At 41.3% G+C, this 25,894-nt stretch overlaps 2 protein-coding genes across 6 annotated transcripts in view; one reads left to right on the forward strand and one right to left on the reverse strand.

Moving 5' to 3' along the window:
* MED12L (mediator complex subunit 12L) overlaps positions 1-25,894 on the forward strand; it is a 314,918-nt gene that overhangs the window by 114,070 nt on the left and 174,954 nt on the right. The window lies entirely within an intron of this gene.
* The window catches only part of P2RY14 (purinergic receptor P2Y14), a 47,788-nt gene continuing 24,093 nt past the window's right edge, over positions 2,200-25,894 (reverse strand). The window contains exons 1-2 of one of the 2 annotated variants that reach the window (XM_033088338.1): positions 22,376-22,545; positions 2,200-4,439 (exon numbers count right to left, since the gene is read on the reverse strand). In XM_033088338.1, coding sequence (XP_032944229.1) covers positions 3,409-4,413 — 1,005 coding nt within the window. In that variant the 5' untranslated portion in view covers positions 4,414-4,439; positions 22,376-22,545 and the 3' untranslated portion in view covers positions 2,200-3,408. Of the gene's footprint in view, positions 4,440-22,375; positions 22,546-25,894 lie in introns of those variants that run through there. The other variant, XM_033088328.1, reaches the window with a different exon arrangement.

Consider the following 25,894-nt stretch of genomic DNA (forward strand, 5'->3'; position numbering starts at 1 on the left):
TTACAGATATTTTCTGTATTAATAAACATACGTTCTTTCCTGTTTTCTCCAGAGTAGGCTAAAGGATACAGGTGGCGGCAGTAGGGGTAGGACAGACTACAGAACTCATGGAGCATACCTTACTATATCAGATGGAAGCAGAGCTTGGTGTAAGGGTGTGTTCTAGAGTTTCTGGATTACTTTTTTAGCGGGAACCAATGTGTCAAGACTTTCTCATTTGTATGTGACAAGGAATACAATTAAAATCAGTCTTATACACTGAAAGAGATTTATTGGCTGACAGACCTGAGTGTCTAAAGTTGTGGGTATGGCTTTAGTTGAGGACTGACGAAGGGCCTCAGGGCATATAACCAGGCCTGGGTTTGTACCACTTCTCTAGCCACCTTCCATGGTGTCAGTTTCAACTCATGATGTGGTAGCAAAATGAAAGAAGCACGTCTAGATGTTACCTGTTTAACAGCAAGGCTTCTGGAGAATTTCTTCGCAAGTTTGGGACTTGCTCTCATTGGGTCATATGGGGTCATGTTCCATTCCAGCCAATGGCCACTGGAATTGGACGAGCTTATTATCAGTTATGGCCTGATGGTGCTGGTGGGGCCACGACGGGCTCTGCGATATGGCAGTATATGGCCGAGAACAGGGAAAAGTGAAATTTCCCAAAGGGAAAATTTTGCTTTTTTTGCTGAGAAAAGAAAGTATGGAGGCTGAGGAGATGACCAGCAAGTCAGCACTGCTGATGGTAACATTTTGTAAAAGCCAGTGGCAAGGTTCAGACATCTCTGTGGGTAAGGTTCACGTGTAATCTTTTATGTGATTGTGGTTTCTTTGTTTCTTGATTCTTCTTGTCTCAAATATTTCTTTTATAAAAACACTTGAGAGTATTTTTGTGTAGGTAAGTTGCATCAATTATGGATCAACACAGAGCCTCAGTTTAGTGAAAGAAAGCAGAAGGATTCCTATTAAAGCGGGTGTTTTCAGTTTTAGTCAAGAGCCACTTTTGAATACCTTTCTATGACATTTATGCATTCCAGGTGTTGCAACACAGCTGTTGATATATCATATTCTGTCCACAGATGTGTTTTCATTGCTGCCCCCCCGCCCGCAGCAATTTAAAATTTTGTGGTTTTTTAATTTATTTTTTTTATTTTTTGCATCCCTGGAAAACATGGGGAAACAATTGGCTGGAGTTAAGTGGCCTGTTGGTGAGGCTCGAGCTCCGGTCTCACCCTTCTCAACATTCCCTATTTTCCATTTTCTTACAACCGCACTGGCCTGGCTTTCCTCGCCACCATAGGCACCTGAGTTTATAAGCTGCACGGGGCAGCCGAGCGAGCGCTTGAGGACCTGCACTGTTTATGTACAGAAGGACCTGGAAGGGCTCCCCCGTTGCCTACCTGCACCAGTTAATCCATTGTAAATGCTCGACCACTTTATTTTTTGTTGTAGCCCTGGACCTGAAAGTTCTAAAATGTAGTAACTCAACTCAACTCTTACTTCACAATGCCCTCGTCTGCATTGCATGCTGTTTCCTGAGACGTCCCGTCTTTCACGTTACTGATCTGCTTTAGCACAAGGCTCCAGAGGCATTATTACTTGGTGCTACTTATCTTCTCTTTTTCACTTTCATTTTCTCCTGTAGTCCAGTAGGAGCATTTAAAACCAGTATTTATTAATTTATGCTGGCCAATGGAAATTGTGAAGAATACACACAATTTCTTCTGCACATATATCTAGCCAAGCAAATACAGCAAGCTTAGTTTTTTACCAAGCACATGTATAGTAGGTTTGTGATTTGATTCTTTTTGAGAGAGGATATTTGGCCCAGAGTTGGTAACAGGGAGCTTTTTACAAGTGTAGAAAGTGGACACAGAGTTTGAAAACCTTTCTATTTCTTCTGCAATTTAGGATATGATTTCTGAGTTTTGCCTAAAATCTGATGAGGTCCTAGAGCATATACAATACTTATTTTGCAAAGTCAGTAGCAAATAGAATTTTTGATTCTCTATGTAATGTCATCATTAGCATGCATAATTGAGTGTATCAAAGAAGCCACCTATGTCTTGACTATGAGGAAATCTGGTAATATTTTTGCATATCTTGATTATTAAGAAAAAAATTGGCACTATTAAAAATAATTTCTTTATTAGTACATATACAGTAAAGAGTGAAATATATGTGTATATCTATATATAGATATATAGATATATAGATATATATATACAATGACTTACAAAATTGTTTGTAAAGAACATTTGAAACACGGGCTGAATGTCTTCTAGCCAGTTAATAGCAGAGAAAGAATTTAGTTTTGATAACTCACAAGCCAGCAACCATATCCCACATCTGCACATATTAATTCATTTGTTTTTCAGAAAATGTGATGTGTAAATTTTCATTTTCTGTATAATTTTTCACTCATTATTACAAATTATAGGTTTTCGTGAAGTCCAATTTCATTTTATGTATAATTTCTCACTCATTATTATAAATTTCAGATGTTCTTTTTATCAAGTCCAGTTTTCTAAGAAAACTGCTTCCTCCTGCCCCTAGAGAATAAATGCATATTGCCTGAGAGAGAGAGAGAGAGAGAGAGAGAGAGAGAGAGAGAGACTGTTTTTTCCCCACTCATCTTATTATTTTTTTTTTGTCCATAACAGAGAATGGGAAGTTGCTGAAAACACAGGCCAAAATCCAGCTTCCCTCAGTAGAGTCCACTTAGATATATTCTAACACCAGAACTCCAAGCTCATTAAGTGGCTTAACAAGTTTTTGTAGAGAACATATTTAAAATGTATTTTATATCATCCTCAAAATGCTATCGGAAAAAAAAATTCATTTTTTGTTGCAAAGTACATACTTTATTTTATATCTGCTTTCCTTTGAAATGCCATGAGATAAATCAGTAGGGGATTTCTTATGTTGTTTTTCTGGGTGTCTGCTTTTCCTCCTTCAAATCAGAGAAAACTTGACTCTACTAGAAATAGGCCTCTAGTCTTTCATCAAATTGTTCCTGCTTTTTAGTTTGTCTTTAATGACCCTGTTGAAAAAATATACATAATTTCCTAGCTTAATTCTTATGTTTAGAGAGGGAAGACATTGCTGTCAATTGTCTTGATTGCTTCCTATTTTCGTATTTGCTATTTAAAGTTCTACATTAACATACCAGATTAGTGATTATAAGTTTAAACCTATTATTTTGATACAATTTAAAAATGTACGCTTTATTTTTTTCTTTGGTATTACAAAAAAGCATGGAAACTTGCATTTTAATTTATTGTTGTACTAAATTGGATAGCAATGCTCGGTGATGATACTTATTATCATAGATATGTTTCTCATTCATTTCTCTCATTATGTAACTGAAGATTACAATATGCATACACAGACTATCTGAAAGGAGGTGGGAAATCACAGAGTATCTGTGCTTTCATGCATTGTATTTCCCCTTCTGATTTTGGAGTTTTCTGAGTCATGCTGAGCTTTTGATGGGATGTGTAGTTTCTTACATAAGATTTCTCTAAATGGCTGGCAAAGGAAAAAATAGATAATGGGGTCCAGGCACACATTTGCAGCCGACAGGACCAGAGTGAATTCCTTCACGTAGTGCAAGGTTTCTTTGGACTGGCAGCTGTAATGAGCTTCCGTTTGGCTCTTGGTATAGGGGATTCTGGCGATGTGATAGGGTACAAAACAGACAAAAAATACGAACATGATGCTGAATATATTGCGGCTAGATTTCCTCTTGACCGAAATGGAGTTCTTTCTGGACTTGAGGTGGGACTTGAAGATTTTTCTCGTGATGGCCGTATAGAAAATGATTAACAGAAGAAACGCAATCCAGAAGACACTCACAAAGATGTAGTTGGATGCTTTGTGCCACTTTAGCCCCAGCTCGTTTTTAAGTTCCACGCATTTTATGTGTGTGATGTGCTTCACACTCTGGTTGGTGAGGATCATGTTGGGAACGGCGAGGAGGAGCATGAGGACCCACACGGTCACCGACAGGAGTTTGCTGTAACTCACTGACTGCACGCATGAGGTCTGAAGAGGCTTCACGATTTTGTAGTATCTGTCAAAGCTGATGAGCCCGAAGAAAACGATGCTGACATACATGCTGACGTAAAAGAGCACGGCCGAGCCCCGGCACATGAACACGGTCAGCTGCCAGGGGCCCAGCCCCGAGTCGCTGAGAATCTTGAAAGGAAAAGTCAGGCTCATGAGAAAGTCGGCGACCACAATGTTCTTGAGATAAATGATGAAACTCTTGGAGCTGGGCACGTGGAAGAAGATCCATCCCGACACGCCGTTGAGCAGGATGCCTGCGAGGAAGACCACGGAGTACAGCGTGGGGATGATTTGGCGAGTTACGAGGGGCTTCCAGGAGCAGGTCACGTCGGTGGCGCTGGAATTCATCGTTCTGCGATCGCTGCACGTGCGGCCTGGAAAGGAGGTGAGACGTCACTCAGAGGGTGCCTCTGGCCAGTAATAAGCAAAGGGCAGGGAACACAGTCAGACCCGCGTGTTCTTGAAATATTTTGTCAGATGTTGGGCACCGCTCTCTCTCTCTCCCTCCCTCCCTCCTTTATTATTTTTCTTTTTTTTTTTTGAAAAGGGAAAAACAGAGTAGATAGGCGGTGGGAAAGAAAAACTGGAGAAGTGGGACAGCCTGAGAACTGCAGGTAATATGGAGAGCAGCATTTCCCATAAATGACAATGTTTCCCTATAAAACTTAAAAATTCTAGGATATGCTCATTTAAATATAGTGTGAAAAGGTCATAAAACTGGGAAAACAGATAATTCATCTGTTTCATTTTATTGAGAGCTTTCTTTGATTTATTAGGTTTAAGAGTTACTGATACAGACCTTACTCTTTAAAAAGCCTACCCGACCTATATCTTGGATATACGACAATCTCTTACAAGCGTACACATCGAAATGTAAGTGGTATTTTTGGCATGGGATTATGGGTACCTTTCAAAATTGAGCTTTTCTCTGTGTGTTTTTTTCACATTGAAAAACTGATCTGCATTATTTTTCTAAATTTGAAGACAAACACACAAACGATAGAAGTACTTTAAACATTCCAAGACATGCTTCCAAAAGTACACCCTAGATCTGTATTGTTCAGTATGGTAGCCACTTAGCCTCATGTGGCTATAGAGCACTTGAACTTGGGCCAGTCCAGATTGAGATGTGATGTATGTGTAAAATGCACGCTGGAGTTCACAGCCTTAGTACAAAAAAAAAAAGAACGTTGAATATCTTCATATTTTTAATATTGAATACATGTTGAAATAATAGTTTAGAAATATTCCATGAAACAAAATATATCGTTAACCTTAATATTTGCTTTTTAAGAATATTGGCTACTATAAAATTTAAAATTACATATGTGGCTCGTATCGTATTTTTATTGGACAGTGTTGCTCTAGGTATTACGCAGAGCCTCTTTTTGTTAGGGAATCCTGCCTGTTGTTTACTGATGTCAAACATTCTGATTTAGGGGATAGGGAAGATTAGAACTACTCTGAAAGATTATTTGATACATCAAAGCAAATGTTTACTGCCCATCTTATGTGTAATAACACCATCCTGCTTAAAACCTTTCAGTGGTAGGTCCGTGCCCTCACAGTAAAATCCTAGCTCTTTAACTCTGAGTTCTTTTCTAGGTCTGACCCCTGCTTCCATCACCTCCAGCCATGAGATCCCGCTGCCCTGAACCCTTCCGATTCCTTGCAGGTTCCATGATTTCTCTCACTTTGGACCTTTGCACAAACTTTCATTTGTATGGAAAACTCTTTTGCTACCTTCGGGGCTGGCTAACTTCTCGTCGTCCTTCAGGCCTCAGCTTGGACATCTCTTTCTTTAGGAGACTTTTCCCACCCAAGCCTTGGTGGGGTTCACTGGGTGTGGGGTCCATGTGTGTGCTCACAGTCCTGTGCTTCTTCTGTCACAACACCCATCTTTCTGGCTGTTGGGGTTTTGTTTCTTCCACTGCTGTAATCTCCTTCGGAGGAGAGAGACCATGTCATTTTTTACCATTGTGTCCATAGCATTACATTTAGGATGTTAGATAGTTAAAATATTTGTGAAATAAATGAATATGCAGTCTGGGAATATGAGTCATGAAGCCCTGGTCTTAAGAAATTTACATCTAGTCAGGGGTCATGGGAACGACTGGGGACGACTGTGGGTTTCTTGAGGTCAGAGAACATACCTTGTTCATGTTTGCATTCCTGGTGCCAAGCCTGGTGCTTTATGCTCAATGAGTGAAGTCAGTAAAATCAAGGTAGTGTGAGAAAGTGGAATTTGGGAACATGGGGAATGAAATACCGTCACATTCCAAGTAAAAAATTTATATGTGCAAGCTTTGTGTGCCCCTTTCCAGACCAGAATATCTTGCTTCTGCATACTCTTCCTTCCTGAATACCATATTGCAAAACTAGAACTATTTCTAGCCACTTGATTTTGCCAGTCCCTGGACTTTCTTTGTAAGGAAATCTTATCCCTGCTCACTTAGTCTGATCATGTGGATTTATAGTCATTTGCTTCTTTGTAGGTCTTCAGTGGCCTGTTTTGTATTTTACACGGTAAACAAAGGGGCCACATTTTCAATTTTTAAGTTTCCAGTGTGGCAAAGAGTCTGTGTCTAGTAAGTGAATAATTGCCTTGTTCCCTGATGGTCAGATGCAGCTTAGCTGAAGAGCAGGTGTCACAGAGCTTAAGAGAATGCATCCTGCTGTGTGTCCCCAGGGGTCCCTGTGCTTAGCACACAGCCCCCGCCCCCCACACGCCCCCCGTCAGTGTGCCCATGGCAGGCACTCAGTCATTCTTGGATTCACTGGAGTTTCGCATGACAAACTGTACAAAATGTAGATGTTAATACATTTTGAAGTGGAGAAATATTAACTATATAATAATTACAGTGAATAATTGCCAGAAATGTTTGTGAGCCAAATTCCTTTCTTTATAGAAACATTACAGAAGTCACTGTATAGAGACATAGTGAAGAATTTCCCAGAAATGATTTAGTGAGAGGCACAATTCCTTTCCTTATAGACATCTGTATAAAAACGTTTTCTCAGTCTCGGGACATACATCTGTGAGCTGTAGTGTCTGCATGTAGCCTGTCGTGTCTGACACCATGGGTCCAGAACCACGTTCTCGGATCACCGGGCATCTATGACCTGTAGTGCACTCCCTGCCTGCTCCTCCTCTCACAGTGCAGCTCCTCTCACGAAGCGGCTGACTGACCAGGTAAGCTAGAGCAGCTACGCCTTCTGAAATGGAATGAATACTCAAGGCTTGCTTGGTAGGGTGTTACTCAAAGCTTGCTTGGTTGGGTGTTTTCCCCCACACATCTTGCTATTTTGGCCCATTTTTAAGCAATCACAGCTAACAGTCTCCCTTTTAGGATGGAAAGATGTTGACATGCTGGTTGTGGGGTGGATACAGCAGAGGCAAATGAAAGGGACCCTGCACATGAATAACAAGCTAGAGGTAAATCCAAGACAATTTTGGTAGTAATTTTCTAGCTCTCATTAGACGTTTCTTCGTTAGCCATGGTGTTGATGGTGGAGCACCATGTCCTCTAGGTACGTATTTTACTGTACTTGGTCTTGGTGTCTCAGAGCACGCAGGCTTTGCTCCAGTGGTAGATTAAGAGATGATGTTAAAAAAGAGCTATCTTCAGGCATTTACAGCAGGTGAGGCCAATTTTATACACTGAGATCAAAAGGCAGGAATATGTGTTGGGTTAAAAACAGGACAAGATTATAACAGAGACATATATCATTTTGACCTCAAAACATCTGCCTAGTCTCCTCTCCTTTATATAGAGATGATTGACTGTCCTGATAAAGGGACTTACCAAAACTTAAAATCGTTTCACAAATGGAGGAAATGCTGATTTTACGCGCTAACATAAAAATAAGTATGAACCAAGTGAATCAAAGAAAACAAAGAATGTCTTGGTTTGTTTCAACAACCCTTCCTTCCCTGCCCCATGTTCTTATTTGATTGATTATTTCTAAGCAGCTTGCTCCAGCCCATTAAAGATGAAAGACAGGCAAAAGGAGGTGGGGGGAAAAAAAGGAAAAGGACCTCTGGGTGATCAAGCAAAAACGTGGGCAAGCCAGTTTGTGGAGGTGTAGCCAGCACTGCCCACGGAGTTACTTCTGAGGTCATCTCGGAATTTCTGTGATGAAAGTGGTCATTGTGTTAACCTTGAGGCTTCAGGAACACAAACAGTGTTCTCTACAGATTTCTGTATGTGGCAAAACTTTTTTAAAAGGGACTCTTAGCAGTATAAGCCATCAGCTGCTCTTAGGTGGAACTCTTCCTTGTTCCACAATCCATGTAAAGGAGGATGAAATGAAATGTAATTTCTATCTGCCGTCACTTTAGGTCTTTGGTAACATAATTAAAGAATATGGTAGAATGGGATTTTTGAGGCCAAAAGATAGCTGGTAATGTGTAATAGGAGCATATGACTGACTTTTTGTTTTGCACTGTGAAAATATCAATGCCAAAGACTGGTTCTGGTCTAGACAGGGAGTGCACTTGACTTTCAGCGAAGTGTAAGGTCCCAGGCTGTGCTGCATTAAGTGTTTTCAAGTTGTAGATCAGAGTATTAACTATAACCTCAGGGCTCTCTCTGAGCAGAATTTAGTTCATACAAAGCCCTACAAAGCAATGCTCACCCCAGAACCACATTCATCTTGGGAAAAAAAAAAAAAGCATGGTGAGTTCATTATTCATCTTCTGAGTAATTACACACAGTGACCCATTTTTTTCATATATAGACCAACTCCCACCATTCTAATTGTGTGCCATAATTCTACATTCTCTGAAGAAGGAACACCATTCCTTCATAACATTTTGATGACATTATCAAAGCTTGTGAAAATACTAGAGTTTTTTCAATCACCTTAAAAACTTTTTTTTGGTATAATATGAAGTTTCTTTTCAATGAAGTAATTTGATTTAGCCCAGTGAAGGCTTGTGATCTTGAAGTGGCCAGTGTTTCTTCACTAATGATCCTGTGTTGTCAGAGAAAAGAAGAATTAAGTTAAATGAACATCAGAATGATTTTATTGGAGAAGGAGGTATGGTAGCAGTCCAATTACTTTTTAAATTCAGCTTGTAAAATTGTGGAATATTACTGTACTGATCTTGGTTGTATATTAATGATTATTGATCTGGTGTGAACTCTTGTGGGAAACTTATAACCTCTTTACTTGAAAGTGTAGGACGTGAAATGTTTTTAGTTATTGGTTTATTTTTTACCCCCATGGAAAATGATGCTCAAATCAGCTCATTAAATTACTGAAGTTAACAACTGGTCATTTTAGGCAAGAAATCATAGGTAATACTTTGTTATGGAGGCCTATCCTCAGCCACTGTAGGATGTTTCGCAGCATCCCTGGCTTTTAGCTACTAGAGAGAAGTTGTGGCACAATGTCTCCAAACATTGCCGTATGCACCCTGGGAACCCAAATCACCCCTGGTTGGTAACCACTGCTCTAATGAGACAAATGCGTGTAGAGATAACACCTGAAAGCCATATTGTCTGATAGGAAAAGGGTAAGTTGGGCAGGAAGGTGTTGGATTTGGATCTGCCTTGATCTGGGTTGTCTTAACCCAGCTCCTCTCAGACTTGAACGTGCAGCCACATTACTTGGGGATCTGGCTAAAATGAAGACTCAGGTTGAGTAGGTCTGTAGTTGGGCGTCGTGAGGTTGATGCTTAATGCCAACAACCACGCTTGGAAGAGCGATGTTTTTTTCAGACCCTGTACACAAGGGACATTTAATAAATACTTGGTGAGGAGGGTGAAAAACTTGTTTCTCTTTGCTGTAGTTGGGACTCCAGGTAAGAAAAAGTTACATTGTAGGTAGCCTTGAAATCTAGGGTCTTTCTTAGAGTTTATTCATTACATATTTCATCATCGTAATTTCATCTTTGTGGTCTCCTGGAAATGGAGATATATATTTTTATAGAACACTACTTGAGAAGAAGTGATAAAGGAATCTTACATTTGCCTAGACTCTTCTTAACCCTTTTGCCGTAACGGTCGGATATCTCTGAATGAATATATCCAAAATTTTTATACATAAAAATGATGTCATTTATAGACGAAGCAGCTCACATTGTTATTATTAAATGCATAAAATAGTCCAAATATCAACTTTTTGTTTTTTGTTGGTTTCTGACACATTTTGGAAAAATAAAACTTGAAATCAACGCAGGGAAAAAATTAAATGGTCATGAAGTTGTCTTTAGAAACAAAACAGAGGGATGACATTCTCTGTGGAGCAACATTGTATGTGATCAGGACATACTGAACATGTCCTGGGCAGAAATGGTACATTCTAACTTCATTGCAAGTGCTTATTCCTGGGGAGGAAGTGGGGAGCAAGGGGAGCAAGGGATGGTTTAGGGTGCTCGGGCTTTCCCTGTGTCTGGTATTTCAGCTTGTAAATTCTGAAACCATTATAGGTAAATATACTATCAGTTAACACTGGGTGGTTGGGTACATTGGTTTTGCAAACATTTTCTGTACTTTTATTTTTGTATACTTGATATATTTCATTATTAGAAAAATTGTATATGGAGAATGGATTGCTTTCAAATCACGCTTTTATCAGCACCCACTTATGAGGGGCATTTTCCTTCCTGCTTTTTGTTAAGTTCTTTGAGGTGACTGTCTGATATTTCCTCCTCTCTCCTCGCAAACATCGAAAGCTTTAATCCAAGATGCCCCAGATCTTTTCCTATGAAGTAAATATTTGTTTTTTAGATGATTCTTACACCAGTAGAAAATAGTATAGATGTGTGTAATCATTGTGTACATTTCTAAACTTAACTAAAGCCATTTTCTTTCCATTGCTGATTTTGTCCCCCTTGTCTTCATGTGTACCTCTGTGTTTTTTTTTTCTTTTGGGTGCCATATGCGATATCCTAGATGGTTTCCACAGTAGTTAGAATGGATTGAACAGAAAGGGAATTTATGGATGGGCTGGGCTCCTTCTTCAGTCTTGTGGTCATATTTTATGTTATTAAATATCTTGTATTTTATGTTTAAAAATAGTTTATACTCTTCACTTGTATTAACTCGAAGTCTGTCCTCAAACTCCTGGACTTTCTTATTCCGAGGTTGGTTGGATATTTTACAATCCCTGGCTCCTGCGTGTCTCCAGAACTCTTGACTCCATGTAGGCGAGTTAGCAGTGCCCTCTGCTTCTAGCTCATAGACCTACTTGCCTGTTCAAGAGGAAGTTATTATCGGCGTGGCGGTTTATCTCATAGAAGGTACTGTTTTTCCTCTGTAACTGACCATCTCCCTTGCTTCTCAGAGACCCATTCTCTCCTTGGCTGCCTCTCAGATTCTCACAGTGGCATCTAACTCCCCTTCTGCTCTCCCCATGGCCTGTGTCTGGTGCTTTCGAGGCTCAGCCAGGGGGACCCTCTCTTTCTCTTTTACCCAAAAGAATGAGTCCCTCTTATCTTCTTTTGTGGCCCTGAACATTTAATGTTTGACACTCACCGTAGTTTGGGGCAGAGAGAGCTATTAAGTACATGCACCCAGACGACACTTGAGATGACAGCACAGTCGTGGGGACACGTCGGCCCACACCCTGGGTGACATGCCTGAGCCTTGCCAGTGAGTTACTACTACCTGCCATTCTGCACATCAGGAAACTGATGGTGCCGTGGTTAAATCACCCATCAGAAGCAAATTGGGCAGCGCACACACGGCAGATAATAGTCACACTTAGGTCTGTGCAACACAAGCCAGTTCTCACTCCCCTCCTCCTGAGGAAATGTGGGGCCGCCTGTTTTGTGCCCGTTGGTGACCAAGAGCATGTGTACGCAGCCCTTTCTGCATTTTCCTGGAGTCTCATCTTTAGGAGTCATTTTGCCATTATTGTTTGAGGGAAGATCACACGTGTGTGTTTGTGCACAGGTATGTCCTGTTTCTGATCAAGATTTTAAGGGTCTGCAAGCTGTGGATTCTTTCAGTTTCTCCAGTTAGTCCGCAGGTACCACACCATACAGAGCCTCCATGTGATTTGCATTTTCTGAAAGTATAAAAATGAAAGTGTCTGACTTTTGATGTTGACTCGGCGTTCTGTCTCCTGCACTGATGTCCAAGCAGAGGTCCAGAATTGTGTTCAGGATGGTGATGAAAACAAGTGCTATTAATCTGTAAGTGGTGGCCACTCTGCCACTGGGGGAAACCCAGACCTGGTGCTGTGGTCTGGGCCCCACGAACAGGGATTCCCCAGGGCCCCTGCTGTGAAGTGGGCTCTGCCTGTCGCTGCGTCTCACCTTCACTCTGTTTCTCTTGTAGCGGACATGAGTTCTTGAGCAGGTCTGACTTGATTGTGACTCTGGCCACCACGGCCCGTTGTCTTCACCTTCAGTGAGAGGCGAGGTCAGTGACAAACGTGCTTTAATTTCACTTGAAATTGGAGGAAGGCTGTAGCCATGTATTTTAATTGAGGAGCTGTGCTAATGAGTCGTTACATCAGAACCTTCCAAATGTGCTTCTTTGGCTGACTTGCAGACACCCGAGAGCTTCCTCTTTCACCAAAGCATGAGCTCAGCTCTGTCTGGACTGCCAGGCCTCCTTCATGGGCTACTGCTCAGACTCCAGCTGAGTTTGTGCTGCAGACAGAGCCAGGCTTCGATTATGTGTGATAATGGGCAGAGGGTTAGTATGGATAGTAAATTGATAATGCCCAAACCTGCTCTTAGCTTTTAATTCCACCTTCTTCCTTTAAAACAGTTTTAGCAGAACTTGTAGCCACGCACGAGCCCAGCACATTCAGGAACCTGGGTCTCTTCACTCCTTGTGCTTCTGCAGGTGGGTCACGGAGCTGCCGGAGGACGGTGACGTGTGCTGCAGCCCGGGCTTTTGGGGCCGTGCCTCACTAGCCTCTGCACCATGAACTGTATCTGCATTGTCAGACGGTTTTGTGGGGAGTTTTTTCCGCCTACAGTTTTTGGTATATTGCTTAGGACGGGGTCGACATTTGTTTCAATTCCAGTTCTTTGTGGGGGAGCTGTCTTGTGCATGTTTAGCTGCATCCCCGGCCTGTATCCACTAGGTGCCAGTAGCACCTCGTGATTTATGGCCATCAAAAATGTCTCCAGACGTTTCTAAATGTTCCCACGTTGAGAACCACTGGAAGAGCTCCTGAATGGTAGGTGTATCTGGTATCATTTGGATAGAGGAAGATAATTTAGTCGGCTGACTTATTAGTGGTAAACCTTCACTGCATATTGAGTAACTCATCAGCAATAACAAGTACTTCATGTGCTTAGGTCTTGGCATGGGAAGTGAGCTTTCTTCACTGCTCACTTTTTGGGAACTGTTGGAATAATGGGCCGACAGTGAAGCATATCGTAAAAGCCTGCGTGTTGAGTGCAGGGGACCATGGTTAGAAATGTGGCTCCATTTCTTAACATCTGTGCTATTGGGATGGTTACTGAGTGCCTCTGTGTTTCAGTTTCTACAGCTCTAAAATGAGGGGGCAGTGGTTGCCACTTCATAGGGTTCCTGTTCCTGTAAGCACCAAATACCTGGTGCCTGGCAGTGTGTGACTCAGAGGAGCCCGGGGGGTCGGCGAGTGACTCAGCTTGCAGTAGAATAATCGGATATCTCTGGGACTCTGTCTCACAGCTGGGACTTCCCCGGCTAAGGCCCCACACCGCTCCCCGACTTGCCCACGTTTACTTTAGGCTGATGTTCTTCTGTGTGGAAATGCGGGGCTGCTGGAGGTAGGTCTTTGCCGAGTCTTTCGAACCTCAGAGATCTGGTCCAGCAGTGCTTGCGTGGCAGAGAAAAAGGAAGGCTGTGCTTCTCACGGTCCTTCCGTTCTAATCACAGAAAGGGCACTCAGCCCTTGCGGGTGCAGTGAAGTCCGACGTGTTTCGTGCTCTTAATCAGCCCATGCAAGCCCAAACCTTTCGTGAGAGTGGCGGAAAGCTGTGAAACTCCTGCAGCTTCCGAGTTTTGGGAACTGATTCCGTTCTCCGTCTGGAATTAAATCGAGCTGCTTGGGTTTCTGACTTTTTCCCCAGTCTGTTCTTCTGCAGCATTGTTTTGGAACCTGTGGTTCTGTTCCCTGGGGCCAGACAAGGAAATGAATCCCTGACCTCCATTTGCCTTACTGCGATGGTGTTTACATTTCTTGGTTAAGCATGCAGTACTCAGATCTCCAGCTCTTGGGGCCTGGAGCATTAATGCATGTCCCTTTGCTATGGGGATAGGAAGATTTTCATTTCTGAGAAACCAGCCGCTTTAACTACTTAGCTAAATATCAACCCCTGTGTGTTTGTTCTAGAGTCAGGCTTACCTAGCCAAAGGAGGAGAATATAAATATCCAGGACTTGAAGTCAGAGTTGTGAATACTGCAGAGAAGTGATTCTCATACACTTTAAAACCTAAATTTTTTTGTACTTCTAGCCTGTCGGAGGAATTAGTAATTTTTTATTTTAATCAAATATATAGTGACAATAACTTATCAATTGGGCATTTCTTCAAATGAAGTTGTACTTTACTAAACACAGCACATGACAAGGAAGCAAGTGCATTCATTTCAAAATGAGTCGGGCTTAAATGTGAAAGACGTGTTTTTATGCAGCTTAAAGATGGTGCTCAGAGTGCGTGTGAAATAAAAGACCTTTGCTTTTTATGAATTAAGCCCAGAGATTGGGACCCACTGTTGAATGTACGTGCCCTAAAAGACCATTCCATTTGACACATATGTGTATGTGTCACATATGTCATATGTGTATTTTTTTGACACATATGTCATATGAGTATTTTTTTCAGTTTTCAAATACAGTTGGCCCTTTGTATCCACGGGTTTCACCTCCATGGATTCAGTCAACTGTGGGTGGAAAACCGTATTTTCACATGCCCAACGGTGTTTTACCAACCGTGGATCGAAAACACTGTTTTTGATCTGCAGCTGATTGAATCTGTGGATGCGAAGGGCCAACAGTAGGTAGGTTCCGGGGGAGTCGTCAGTTATTCATGGACTTTCGGCTGTGTGGGGGTTGCTGCCGCTAGCCCCCATGTTGTTCAAGAGTCAGCTGTATTTCACTTTTCCAGCGGATTTCGATGGGAGTCAGTCAGGTATGTTCTAAGAAAGTCATGTTACGTCTTGCTATGCCCCACGGGGGCGGTCAGGTGCCATTTCATTATTGTTTCAGATGTACTGTCTGTATACGTAAGAAATCTGATCGGAATAAGCGCTCCTTTCTGCCTGTATGATGCTTTGCAGTTTCATTCTCGTACCTTGCTCGGACCAGGACCAGTTTTGTTTTACTCCATGCTTTTTTTTTTTTTTTTAAATGTAGCCTCCACCAACTTCTTTCTAATCTCTCTCTATACATTGTTGCTTTCCTCTGTTGTATTTGCTGTATCTCTCTCTGTCTAGACACTACTTCCCTTCCAGGTATAAACCTGCACAGGTCCTTAAAACAGTAAAAAGCTGTAGGTGTAGAAGTTGTGACGTCACAGTAGCTATAAACGTGCTCAAACTCTTTCCGTCCTTAAATAACAAAAGTCAGAATCCGCCGTAGGTGGAGAAGCACGATCCCCAGTATCGATGAGCTCATCTTGTTTCTAAGTATCACTGCCACTACAAGGAACCGGGCTCCTTGGAGAAGTGACTGATTTCAAATCAGGCACAGGGAAAGTACAAGGCGAGTTAGCTACCTTGTGAGCGAAAAGCAAGGAAGTGCTCGGGCCAAACGGGAAATGTAAAAAATAAAAGGATGTGGGAGCTGACTTGGAGGTACTTTTAAATCTGACAGTTTGGATATCCACAGGAATGATAGTAACAGATGAAAATACTTAGAAAAACAAACCAAATTCAGGAAGTTGGTAGTGACATTAAAAATACGGATTTTTAAAAAGGGAGGGTGAAGACAGGGGGAAGTTTTTTACAGAAGAATGCCAGCTAGAAATTAGAGAAGGAATGATAGAATTAGAAAGTCCCCATTTTGCAACCTCAGTGTAAGAACCAATTCAGGCAACAATTGTCAATGGTTATGAAAAGCCATTCGGGGAAAGGTTGTGGAGGAATAGGATATAGCAGCCTAAAAGCATCACTCGTAGATAATTTATAATAATAAAGAAAAAAAATGTACCTTTGCAGCAGGGATATCTATTTGAATGACCAAACTTACCAAAAATGAGATCACTTAACATTTCGTGCCTCCTGATAATGATTCAATTAGATGTACACAGCATACCTTATCAAAAAACTAATCAAGGATCAGCAACCGGACAAATTCAGAATGTGAGACATTCTCTAGAGCAACCCGCCTAGACTCTTTCAAAAATCAAGGTCATGAATACCTAACAAATGTGATGGGGTGGGCGGGAGCAGCTCTAGATCACAGGAGGCCAAAGAGAAATAATGTCTGTGAACGATGATTGGTGATTGGGGGGAATAGAGGATCAAAGTATAAAAACTGTTTGGGGACAACTGTGCAAATTTGAATGCAGACTATATCATTATTGAATTAATTTTGACCTCTCTAGGTATGACAATGGTGTGGTTCAGCAGGAGACTATTCTTATTCTTCAGAGGTGCATATTGAAGTATTTAGGAGGCAAGAGTCACGGTGGTCTGCAACTTATTTTCAGAATGGTTCAGCAAAAGAGAGTATGTGTGTATGTATTCTTGTGTATGCATGTACTTTTCGCTGATGTATGTATAGTATTATGCATACGCGTATATATGTGTACATGCTTTGTGTGTGTTGGTTTTGCGGGAGGGGGTCCTGAGCTCAGTGCCTGACACATGGCAGGTGCGTATGTCTCTCAGACTTCTCAGCTACCTTCCTTCTCTTTTTTTCTCAGTCACCTTTCAGAGCTCCTCTGCCTGTCCTTACATGGGTGTTTCCTATTCTTTTCTGGGCCATCTTCTTTTGTTTTTTTACCTATTCTTCTAAGCCAAAGTGATCTTTGTTTAGGACATTGTTTGAAACCACCATCTATAAAACAAATTCTTCCTTTTGGCACCTATTATCAGGCCATGTTCTTGGTGTTGGGATCCTGCCCTCTTGGAGCTCAGAGTCTGGTGGTTCCGCCTCTGAGCAGCTTCCTTGCCTTCCCCTCCCCACGTGCACCTCTGTTTTCTGCAGACCTGGGTCACCCCCAGCCCTGGATGTTAAGGAGCATGTTGCTTCACCTCCACGGGGAAGGGCTCTGCACCAGCCGAGTTAGTCACGCCTGACCTTGAGCTTCCAACGTGTCTTATCGTCTCTTCCCCTCTCATCACATTTTATAGCAATACCTGCTACTTACTGGGAACTTCACCTTGTACCAGACACAGGCAATGCTAATTGCTTTTAAACATGTTTTTCTTTTTTAATGGACTTTTTGATGCTTTGACAGGAGTTTATGTGACATAAGCTAAAGCCTCACAAAAAGAGCAGGATGCCGACCGCAGAGCAAGAGCCCACCGAACTCTGCGTCTCTTCTGTGCGTCATCCCGGGCTGGCGCCTGACTCCTCCCAGGGTAACCCTGTCTTCAGTTTTGTGTGCTGCATTTCCCCCCTTTTAAAACAAATTCTGCTGATCCACATGCACATACAGTCCATTCTAAAACTCGCTCATGCTGTATACAGTCTTCCAGGACTTTTTTTTTTTTTTTTTTTTTTTTTATCCCCTGCTCAGCATTGTTTCTCAAGTTTATCACTTTGTAAAAGGAATTATAAACACTTGGGAAAAGATGAACCTTCACTTCCCCTATAGCTGAGTATTTTAATTCCTAGGTATATGCCGCAGAAAACTCTTACAGAAGGATACCGAGAAACAGGTACAAGAATGCTCATCGAAACACTAATAGTAAAAATGTGGAAATAGTTCAAATGATTATTGACAGGAAAATGGGTAAAAAAACAACAACCCATTATTTAGTGAAATTTTACGCATCAGTGAAAATGAACATACCACACTATGTACTTTTAAGTTCTCCGGTAGTCCTGATAAGATAGAAGTAATCCCATTTTATAGTTGAGGAAACTGAAGTCCAAAGAGCTTGAATAAATTGTCCAAGGTCTCACAACTAGTACATTATAGAACTGAGATTTAAGTACAGGTCAGTGACATTCTAAAGCCTTAACTACTAGAAAATGTTGTTTCCTGCTGAAGAGACTTGTATTTGTCAGCTTGTCTGTTCTCCTGCACGGCGAGAGGAGCTTTGTATAATATTTTCACCTAACCCAGCAAATGGTTCGTAGTAGGAGTTGTATACATTTCTGCTGAATGACCTAAAACATCCTATTTTGCACAGGAAGCAAGCAGATGGAAGGAGCTTAGTGGCCTGAGCAAGTTCCTGAGTAGTAATCGGAGCCCCTGTGATTGGGGCTGCAATCTTCCAAGCCCTCAGTGATGGCAGCGTCTGGCCTGTCTCCCCTTGGTTTCATACCTCCCCTCTGGTAGGTGGCTGGGCGAGGCCTGGCACATAGAATGTCAGCGTCACTTGTTTCATCACTGGTCCTGCCCCCAAGTTCCTCGTCCAGGGCCTCCTGGAGGACAGCAGAGTTCTCTCCTCAGCCGGGGGATTCTTTCATGTATAATACGGAACTGTCCAGCCTGTAGCAGCAAATGGGTAGCAAGTTCTCGTCTCTCTCTTATATGTCACTGACATGATTCACTTGTGGGAAACGTGCAGGTGTATTTGTGTGTATGGGGTGGGAGTGTGGAGGAGGCAAAGTAGTAGATAATTTGTGTCTTTGGTAGGTGAACCAATATTCGTTGTAAATTAGATTATTGTGCTACTTAGGCATTTGGACCCAGTGGAAGACAAATTCGGAATAAGAGCAAACACCTAACTGCCTAGCTGTCCCCTTGAGCTTCTCCTTGTCTGTCATCCAGTGCGGGGAACGCACTAAGCAGATGCATGTTTTTTCTCTGCCCCAATAAATTACAAAGGCTTCTGGTTCTATGCTTCAAAGTTCTGCCTGAAGATAACGTCCAAATGACCAGTGGTTATATGATGTTATAAAATCTAGCATGGGTAAAAGATTCATTTAAAAACTGAGTTAGACTAAGGGTTTTAATGTAACAACAATATTCATTGATACAGGTTTAGAGTCTCCATTGCAGCCAACTTTTAGGAAACTCCACTTGTTGAGTTTTGGTGTGGTACTAAAGAAACAAATCCAGAAAGCTATTAAAACATTCTTTCCTTTTCCTATTGTATATCTGTGAGACTAGATTTTCTTCAATATGCTTTAATTACAACTATATTTTAAAACTGATCGAACATAGAAGTGGATATGAGAATCTGTCTTAGGCCAGATGTTAAAGCGATATGCAAAAATGTAGAGTAATACCACTTTTCTAACGAAAAGCTTTTTCGAAAATATAATTATTTTTCATAAAAATGTGTTACATTAAAATTTGATGCTATTATTGAAATGAATTAAAATACATGTTTTATAAAATTCACAATTTAAATTTCTAATACAGTAAATGTTGCTAGATAATAAAACTTACACAAACTAAAGCTCTTTGGGCTCCTCGGTACTGTGAAAAGGATCTTGAGACCAAAAGTTTAAGAATTCCTGGCTAAAATATAATTTGCTGTATTTCCTAATGAGATTTTTTTGGGGTTCCTTTGCTTATTTAAATATGTCAGCCCTTAATCTATATATGCACTGGACAGTATGGGCACTGTCTGTAAATACCAAAAAAGGATGTAAGTCCCTTTTGAAGAGTAATTAAATAAAATGTCTGTCATTGTAACTTACAAATCAGATATCTTCCATTTTTTTTCTTGAGTTTAGTCAGATGGTCTGTTTTGTTTGCCGTCCATCCACCAAACATGTGAATTAAGCAAATCCTAACCCCAGTGTCGTTCTCTGCATCTTTCTGTACAGAACCACCACCTGTGGGGCTCACGGGCCCTGTCACAGGTCTCCAGACTCTCTAGTGGTCAGGCGCACTGTCAGGCCAGGAAGGACCGGCCTGCTTGTTCACAGTGTAGGTCACTTCCGGCAGTAGGCACTCAGTGGGCGTGTGTTGATAGGTACTCACTATTTGTGTACTGGCACAATGCCCCTTTTTCTGTTGGAACGGTAAGAGGTAAATTGGGAAAAGTATTCATTTGCCTTATTTTATGATTTCTTTTTTAGCCTCATGGATGTCAGATTCTGACTCAAGAAATTTCTGGTGGGATTTTACTCTTGGCAGTGCTACTTCTAACGTAATAAGTTCTTAGCAAGGATGGGTGAGGGAATTCCGTTTTTATTGAGCAGCTGCTATGTGCCAGGTACTAGCAAACCTCAATTAGTATCTTAGTAGTTCTCTGGGGTGATAGCTTTATCATGATGTTTTATAGGTGATGGGACAGAGGAAGATCAAAGAGGCAAAAGAGCTGAAAAACAAAACAAGTAGCTCCGTGCCACGTTAGCTTCAAATCCAGCAGTTTATCTGCAAAGTGCCTGCTCTTTTCACAGTGTGAGAGAGCCTATGTAACAGTCTGGGTTTCAGTAACATTGACGATTTTATATGGTGTGATTGTTGCTATTGTGTAAACAGGTGGTTAAGGGACAGAGCAGTTTTGTATACTCTTGCATTTCCAACTTGTGTTTATGTATAAATCACAGTTTTTATTGGACATATTCATCTCCGTAGGTCAGAGACAAGATGGGATAGGTAAAGGGGCACTGGATTGGAAGCCAGATGACTTTTCCTTTCTAAGTACTATCCTTGACCTTTATTAGCTGTGTTATCTTGTTTGAAAAAAAATGGCACCTTTATAGGGTTAATGCTAATACATTTACACATGAGTGCTTAACAAAAAAATCAACCTATGTAATCGTACCAAAGGCAACATGGCGAAAAGTAAGCCTAGATCTTTGTTATGTTTTTCAAAACAAACTTTTACTCTGGATTTTTTCAGACTATCTTGATGCTATATGGTAATCCCTAGCAGCCAATTAAATGTTTTGTCTTGAAGAAGCACTAAAGGCAAGAAGGATCTTTCCCTAGAATGGGTGGGGCTGACGTGGAGAGTTAGCCAGAGCTGAAAACGGAGTTGCAAATGCTAGTCTGTATATTTCAGTTATGTTAAGTGAGAGATCTATGTATTTGAATGTCTGTATATCTATGTCTGTTTAGGGAGATTTTCTCCCATGAGTGCTTTAAGTGGGGAAAACTGGCAAGAAAGGTGCTAGGCATAAAAATTAATTAGACAACTTAAGAGACTGCAGTTTCTCCATTTAAAGAATCATTTGTTAAGAGTCACAGCTTTTAAAAATACTAAATTTAGCAGTTTAAAATTCTTTTTGCGGTACATGGGGAGGTGCCCGTGATTGGCAAATTATCCTCTAAAACCCTGCCTTCCTTCAGTTGCAGTGTTCTTACAGTTTCTCTAGAAAATGGAGTTCTTTAAACAAAAAGTTTTTTTCTTTTAGGCTGGAAAATAAACTGGAGTGGATTCTAAGCACACGTTAAGTTTTAAAATTACTGATTAGAATTTACAGAATTTACTATTCAGTTTGTAGAAAAACAAACAGGTAGAATAAGTTCCACAAATTACATTCTTTGTCCTTGCCATCCCCAAATTATAACAAAAAACACTATCAATGCTTGATACCTAAATGTCTGTGAAATCTCAGAGGCAGAAATCAGAAGTTAGGAGTCGAGAATATGGAAATCAAAACTTAAAGACACTAATAAAAACTAAAGCAGCAATTCTGAGGCTTACTTAATTCCTGTTTCTTTCCTGTGAAAATCAATTGTGACTCACCATTAAATCCACACCAGCAGCCCAGGCATTTCAGAGAAGACTTTAAATGCTTCTTTGCATGAAGTATTTCACCTTTGATTTCAGACTTTTTCCAAGGTTGTGGCCTCTTGTGCTCTTAAACCAAACCTTCTGTTGTTTTTTGTGTGTTTTCTTTTTTTCCTGTAGCATTTTAGTTTTTTTCACTGGCTTTTCTTAGCTCTGAGATTGCCTCATAACGCAGCTGTATCCGTGTTCTTTACCATATCCAAAACTGATTTTAACTCAGTATTTACATGCACACAACACTGACTTACATTTTATAAGCAGTAAGTTTACAGAGTTTTAAAAATAGGAAATTCCTAAAGCCTAATGCCCAAGCCCATGACAGAAAAGCCTGCTTCTGGTGATTAAAAAGAACATTTACAGGGAAAAATTAATTGTACTTAGTCCTTGAACTCGCAAAAGTAAATATCACCCTGTAAATTTGTCATGTGTCATTTCATCCATTAAAAAAAAAAGAATTTAGGACACAAAAGCACAAAAAGCCATTTTACATTAGAAAAACAAATACTCTTTAAATATACTCTGCATTGGATAGACTTACCAGTTTTTCCAGCCTCTTATGGTCTCTGTAGGCAAGATTGGGTCAGAAACTGAGTGTAACATCTGATGTTGAGGGAAATATACTTTGCTTTCTGCCTGGGCTGCTCGTGTTGACCAGTGGGAAATGCATTAGCTCTCAAACCAAAACATTTAAAGTGCTCTATGAAACGTTGACATCTCGCCAAAGGTTTGAATGTCAAGTACTGCAGATGTCCAGTACTCTTTGGAGCCCAGCTCTGTGTGCGAGTATAGTTGGATCTCATTTGTGCTTACAAGTTATCAGGGTCTGACAAACAGTAAGTGGTATGAGACTGGGTACAGAGAGAAAGGAGAGGGGCCCCCAAGTGAGAGCCTCAGCCAGCAGGAGGCTGCATCTTTCCCATGCCTAGCCCGTGACCTCTTCCTGTGAAGCGATTATGAGAATAGCTTCTGTGTTTATTGGGAAGTATTTTTAAGTTGTAATTCACATGGTTTCAGCTAACTCCTTGAAACTTGCTGGAAACCTGCAAAATATTTGAGCCTAAAGCAGACCAGAACATTTCCCATTTCAGTAGCGGGGCAGGAAGTGGGGAGGGTGTGCAAGGAGGAGTGCACCTGAGCGTCTTGATCAGCGAAGGCCCAGGTAACTATCACCTGAGAAGAGGGATTGAAAGGACTTGGGTGGTTTACTGTGTTCTGAGGGGTGGACCTGGTGCCTGATGGAGCCTGGTCCGTTGCAGCCATCATCCTGGCACATCCCCAGCCTGGAATTGGTGCTGTCGGGTCTCCTAATCTTTCTTCAGTTTACCTGCTCCTCTTAAATCTGGCTTTGGAGCATCCCGTTTGAACCCAGTTTCTGGGTTATTTTTTCATTTAACAAATTGTTGCCGGGACTCCGTACTCTTACACGGTACTCTGGATGAAGGCAATCTAATTTCTCTCTCGGGAGGAAGGGCTCAAGTCTCCTACGTTCTGTCTACTTTGAACTCACCCAGGTTCGGACCTATTTCATCACCTTTACTTATCTTACCAGTTTCCCTCCCTTTGTAGTAGGGTGGTGCCATTGTCATTCATGCTCATTATCATTATCCAACAGCATAAAACAGAGCCCCCTAGACCTCCCCCTTGGCGGTAAGTCCCTCCTGTTTGCCACTACCCATCATCCAAGCGACAAACCATTAAATTCTTCTTTACCATCTCGTCCACTCTCAGCCAGTCAATCACCAAAACTTGATGGTTCCTTTTTTTAAAACACCTAAGTATTTCTTGTCCATGATTCCCTCCAATCCCAAGGTCATTTTTGCCTGGATTCCCCGCCCGTGGTCTGTCTGCACCCTCTGAGTGGAATCCCTCTACTATACAAGCACGGCCATTCCTTTCCGTGGATCCTTGTCACCGACAGATAAGTTCATGCTGTTAAACCGAGCAGACCTCGTGATACGTGCTTAGACACTCATCTGCTGCCACAGCTTGCCTTGAACTTCATATTCCCGCAACACTGATATGTTTGAACTTCCTGCAATTATTGGTGGCTCTTGCCTCCTTGCTTGGGCTTATGCCTTTTCCTCTGCCTGGACTAACTCTCTGGAATAATTCTCTTCTCCTTTCACCTGGTTCATCTTGAACTTAAACTGCATTTCTAGAATTTCAGCCATTTATGTACTTCTCAATTTTTATTATATCCACATGCTATCTGCTCTATTTCTATATGATTGTTGTTTACATGGAATCACCTTAAAAATTAAATGCTCAGCTTCAGTCTAAGCAAAAATATCATTGAAATTACATATTTTATGTGCTTATTTTAATTAAAACAATTCCATGACTGTTTAGTAAATTTGTCTGCGTCTGACATATCCCAAGTATTTCTCAAACCTGTGGAAATGCAGCTTTCAGGCACAGTTTGGCCTCCCCTTCCTCTGGGAAGCTTTCCTGACCCCCCCGTGCCAGGAAAACTGGCCGAAAATACTATCGATCCTTCCATCCATTCTTATATGCACCTGTTCATCTAATCAATCAAGTAATGTTTAGTCAGTCGAGTAATAATTATAGTCACCTTCTGTGTGCAGGTGCCATGGGAGTCCAGGGTGTAGCCATGAGTGATTAACCTGTGTTTTTGAATTATCTGTCCTTTGTTTTTCCTCCCAGTTAGATTGGGAACTGTTCGTTGAAGGCAAGGGCAAGGTTTTGTGAGTTTTGCATCTTCAGCACTTACCGCTTTTACTCGTGGAATTAAAAGAATGCAAAAGTAAAGATGTGTTGATTTCTTAATTTTCTTTTTTCTTCTAAGTTTCACTTATATCACTTGATGTGTTTCATAAATGAGACTTCTAAACATTGATAAGGGCCCGAGTAAAAGTTTATATGCTCACTTTTATTTTTGAAGGCCTGGTATCCATGATATAAAAATAAACAGTCATTTATAAATATTCAGTTTGATACGCAGGGATGGTTTTGTTTGTAATCCAGTCACTGCTAGAACTGGCTCAGATACAAAGAAACCTTGAGTCAAATGTGTATATTTTAATCAAAACCAGTACTTGGGGCTGTGCAGATCAAACTTGGTTCAATTTTATTGGATTAAATAATGATTGCAGTATTGAAAGGAACAAGTACTACATGGGAATGCCAAAGGAAAAAAACAATTTAAAGGAACTTGTACGCTTTTAATGGCATTACATTTTGTAAGCTGAAGGGAGAACTGGACATACCTAAAACTCAAATCTCTAAGTCTTTCGCATTCAACACTCTCGGGGAATTATAAAGAAAAAGTATTGACAATCCACTAGTACAAAGCTAAGGACTTGGGGAATCCTGAGGGCATGGCAGGAACCCTCAGTACCATGGTAAATATCAGTGTCTGGGATTTAAGAGCCTACCCAAAGCAGAAGAAGCCAGTTTAAACATGGAAGGTGGATTCCTACAAACTAGATAATTTAAGAGGCACAACCTATTTTACTGTGTTGATGTTGATCACGTCTGTAGTATTGCACTGTGCCAGAAACCACTGTGTCCCAGGGGGCTTCTACCCCTCTCCACGCTCTCCAAGTTGAAGTAGAGCCATCACAGCAGGAGATGTGCAATTTGATGTGGTTTATGGTTTAGACCATGTCCTGTTTCCAAACACACCATCTGTTCCCTCCTCTCTGACCTTTGTCAGGTTGTTTCCTCTTCCATCTCTACCTGTTGACTTCTAGTGCATCGCTTAAAACCTGGCTCAGCCTGCACTGTTTTTGGTGCTTTTCCTTATCTTCCCACCAAGCGGGAAGGAATGGTTAACCCCTCTCTAAATTCCTGTAGTGCTTAAGTTGAATTCTCATCAGGCCTCAAGATGTTGTGCTGTCTCACAGATGGTGATGGCCCTCTCTCCTGGTCTGGGGGAATGAATGGCGGGCCTTTTGCTGATGTTCCCCAAATCTGTTATTCATGTAGTCACTTGGCATGTCGGGTGACAGGACAGGTTATTTTTCTGCAGCCTTTGTCACCGCATATTGCCAGCTTGTCTGGGCTGGCATCCTGGGCTTGGCACATTACCCTTTTG

This window comes from Rhinolophus ferrumequinum, chromosome 2 (genome assembly GCF_004115265.2).
Source record: "Rhinolophus ferrumequinum isolate MPI-CBG mRhiFer1 chromosome 2, mRhiFer1_v1.p, whole genome shotgun sequence".
In the NCBI taxonomy this organism is placed as follows: Eukaryota; Metazoa; Chordata; class Mammalia; order Chiroptera; family Rhinolophidae; genus Rhinolophus; species Rhinolophus ferrumequinum.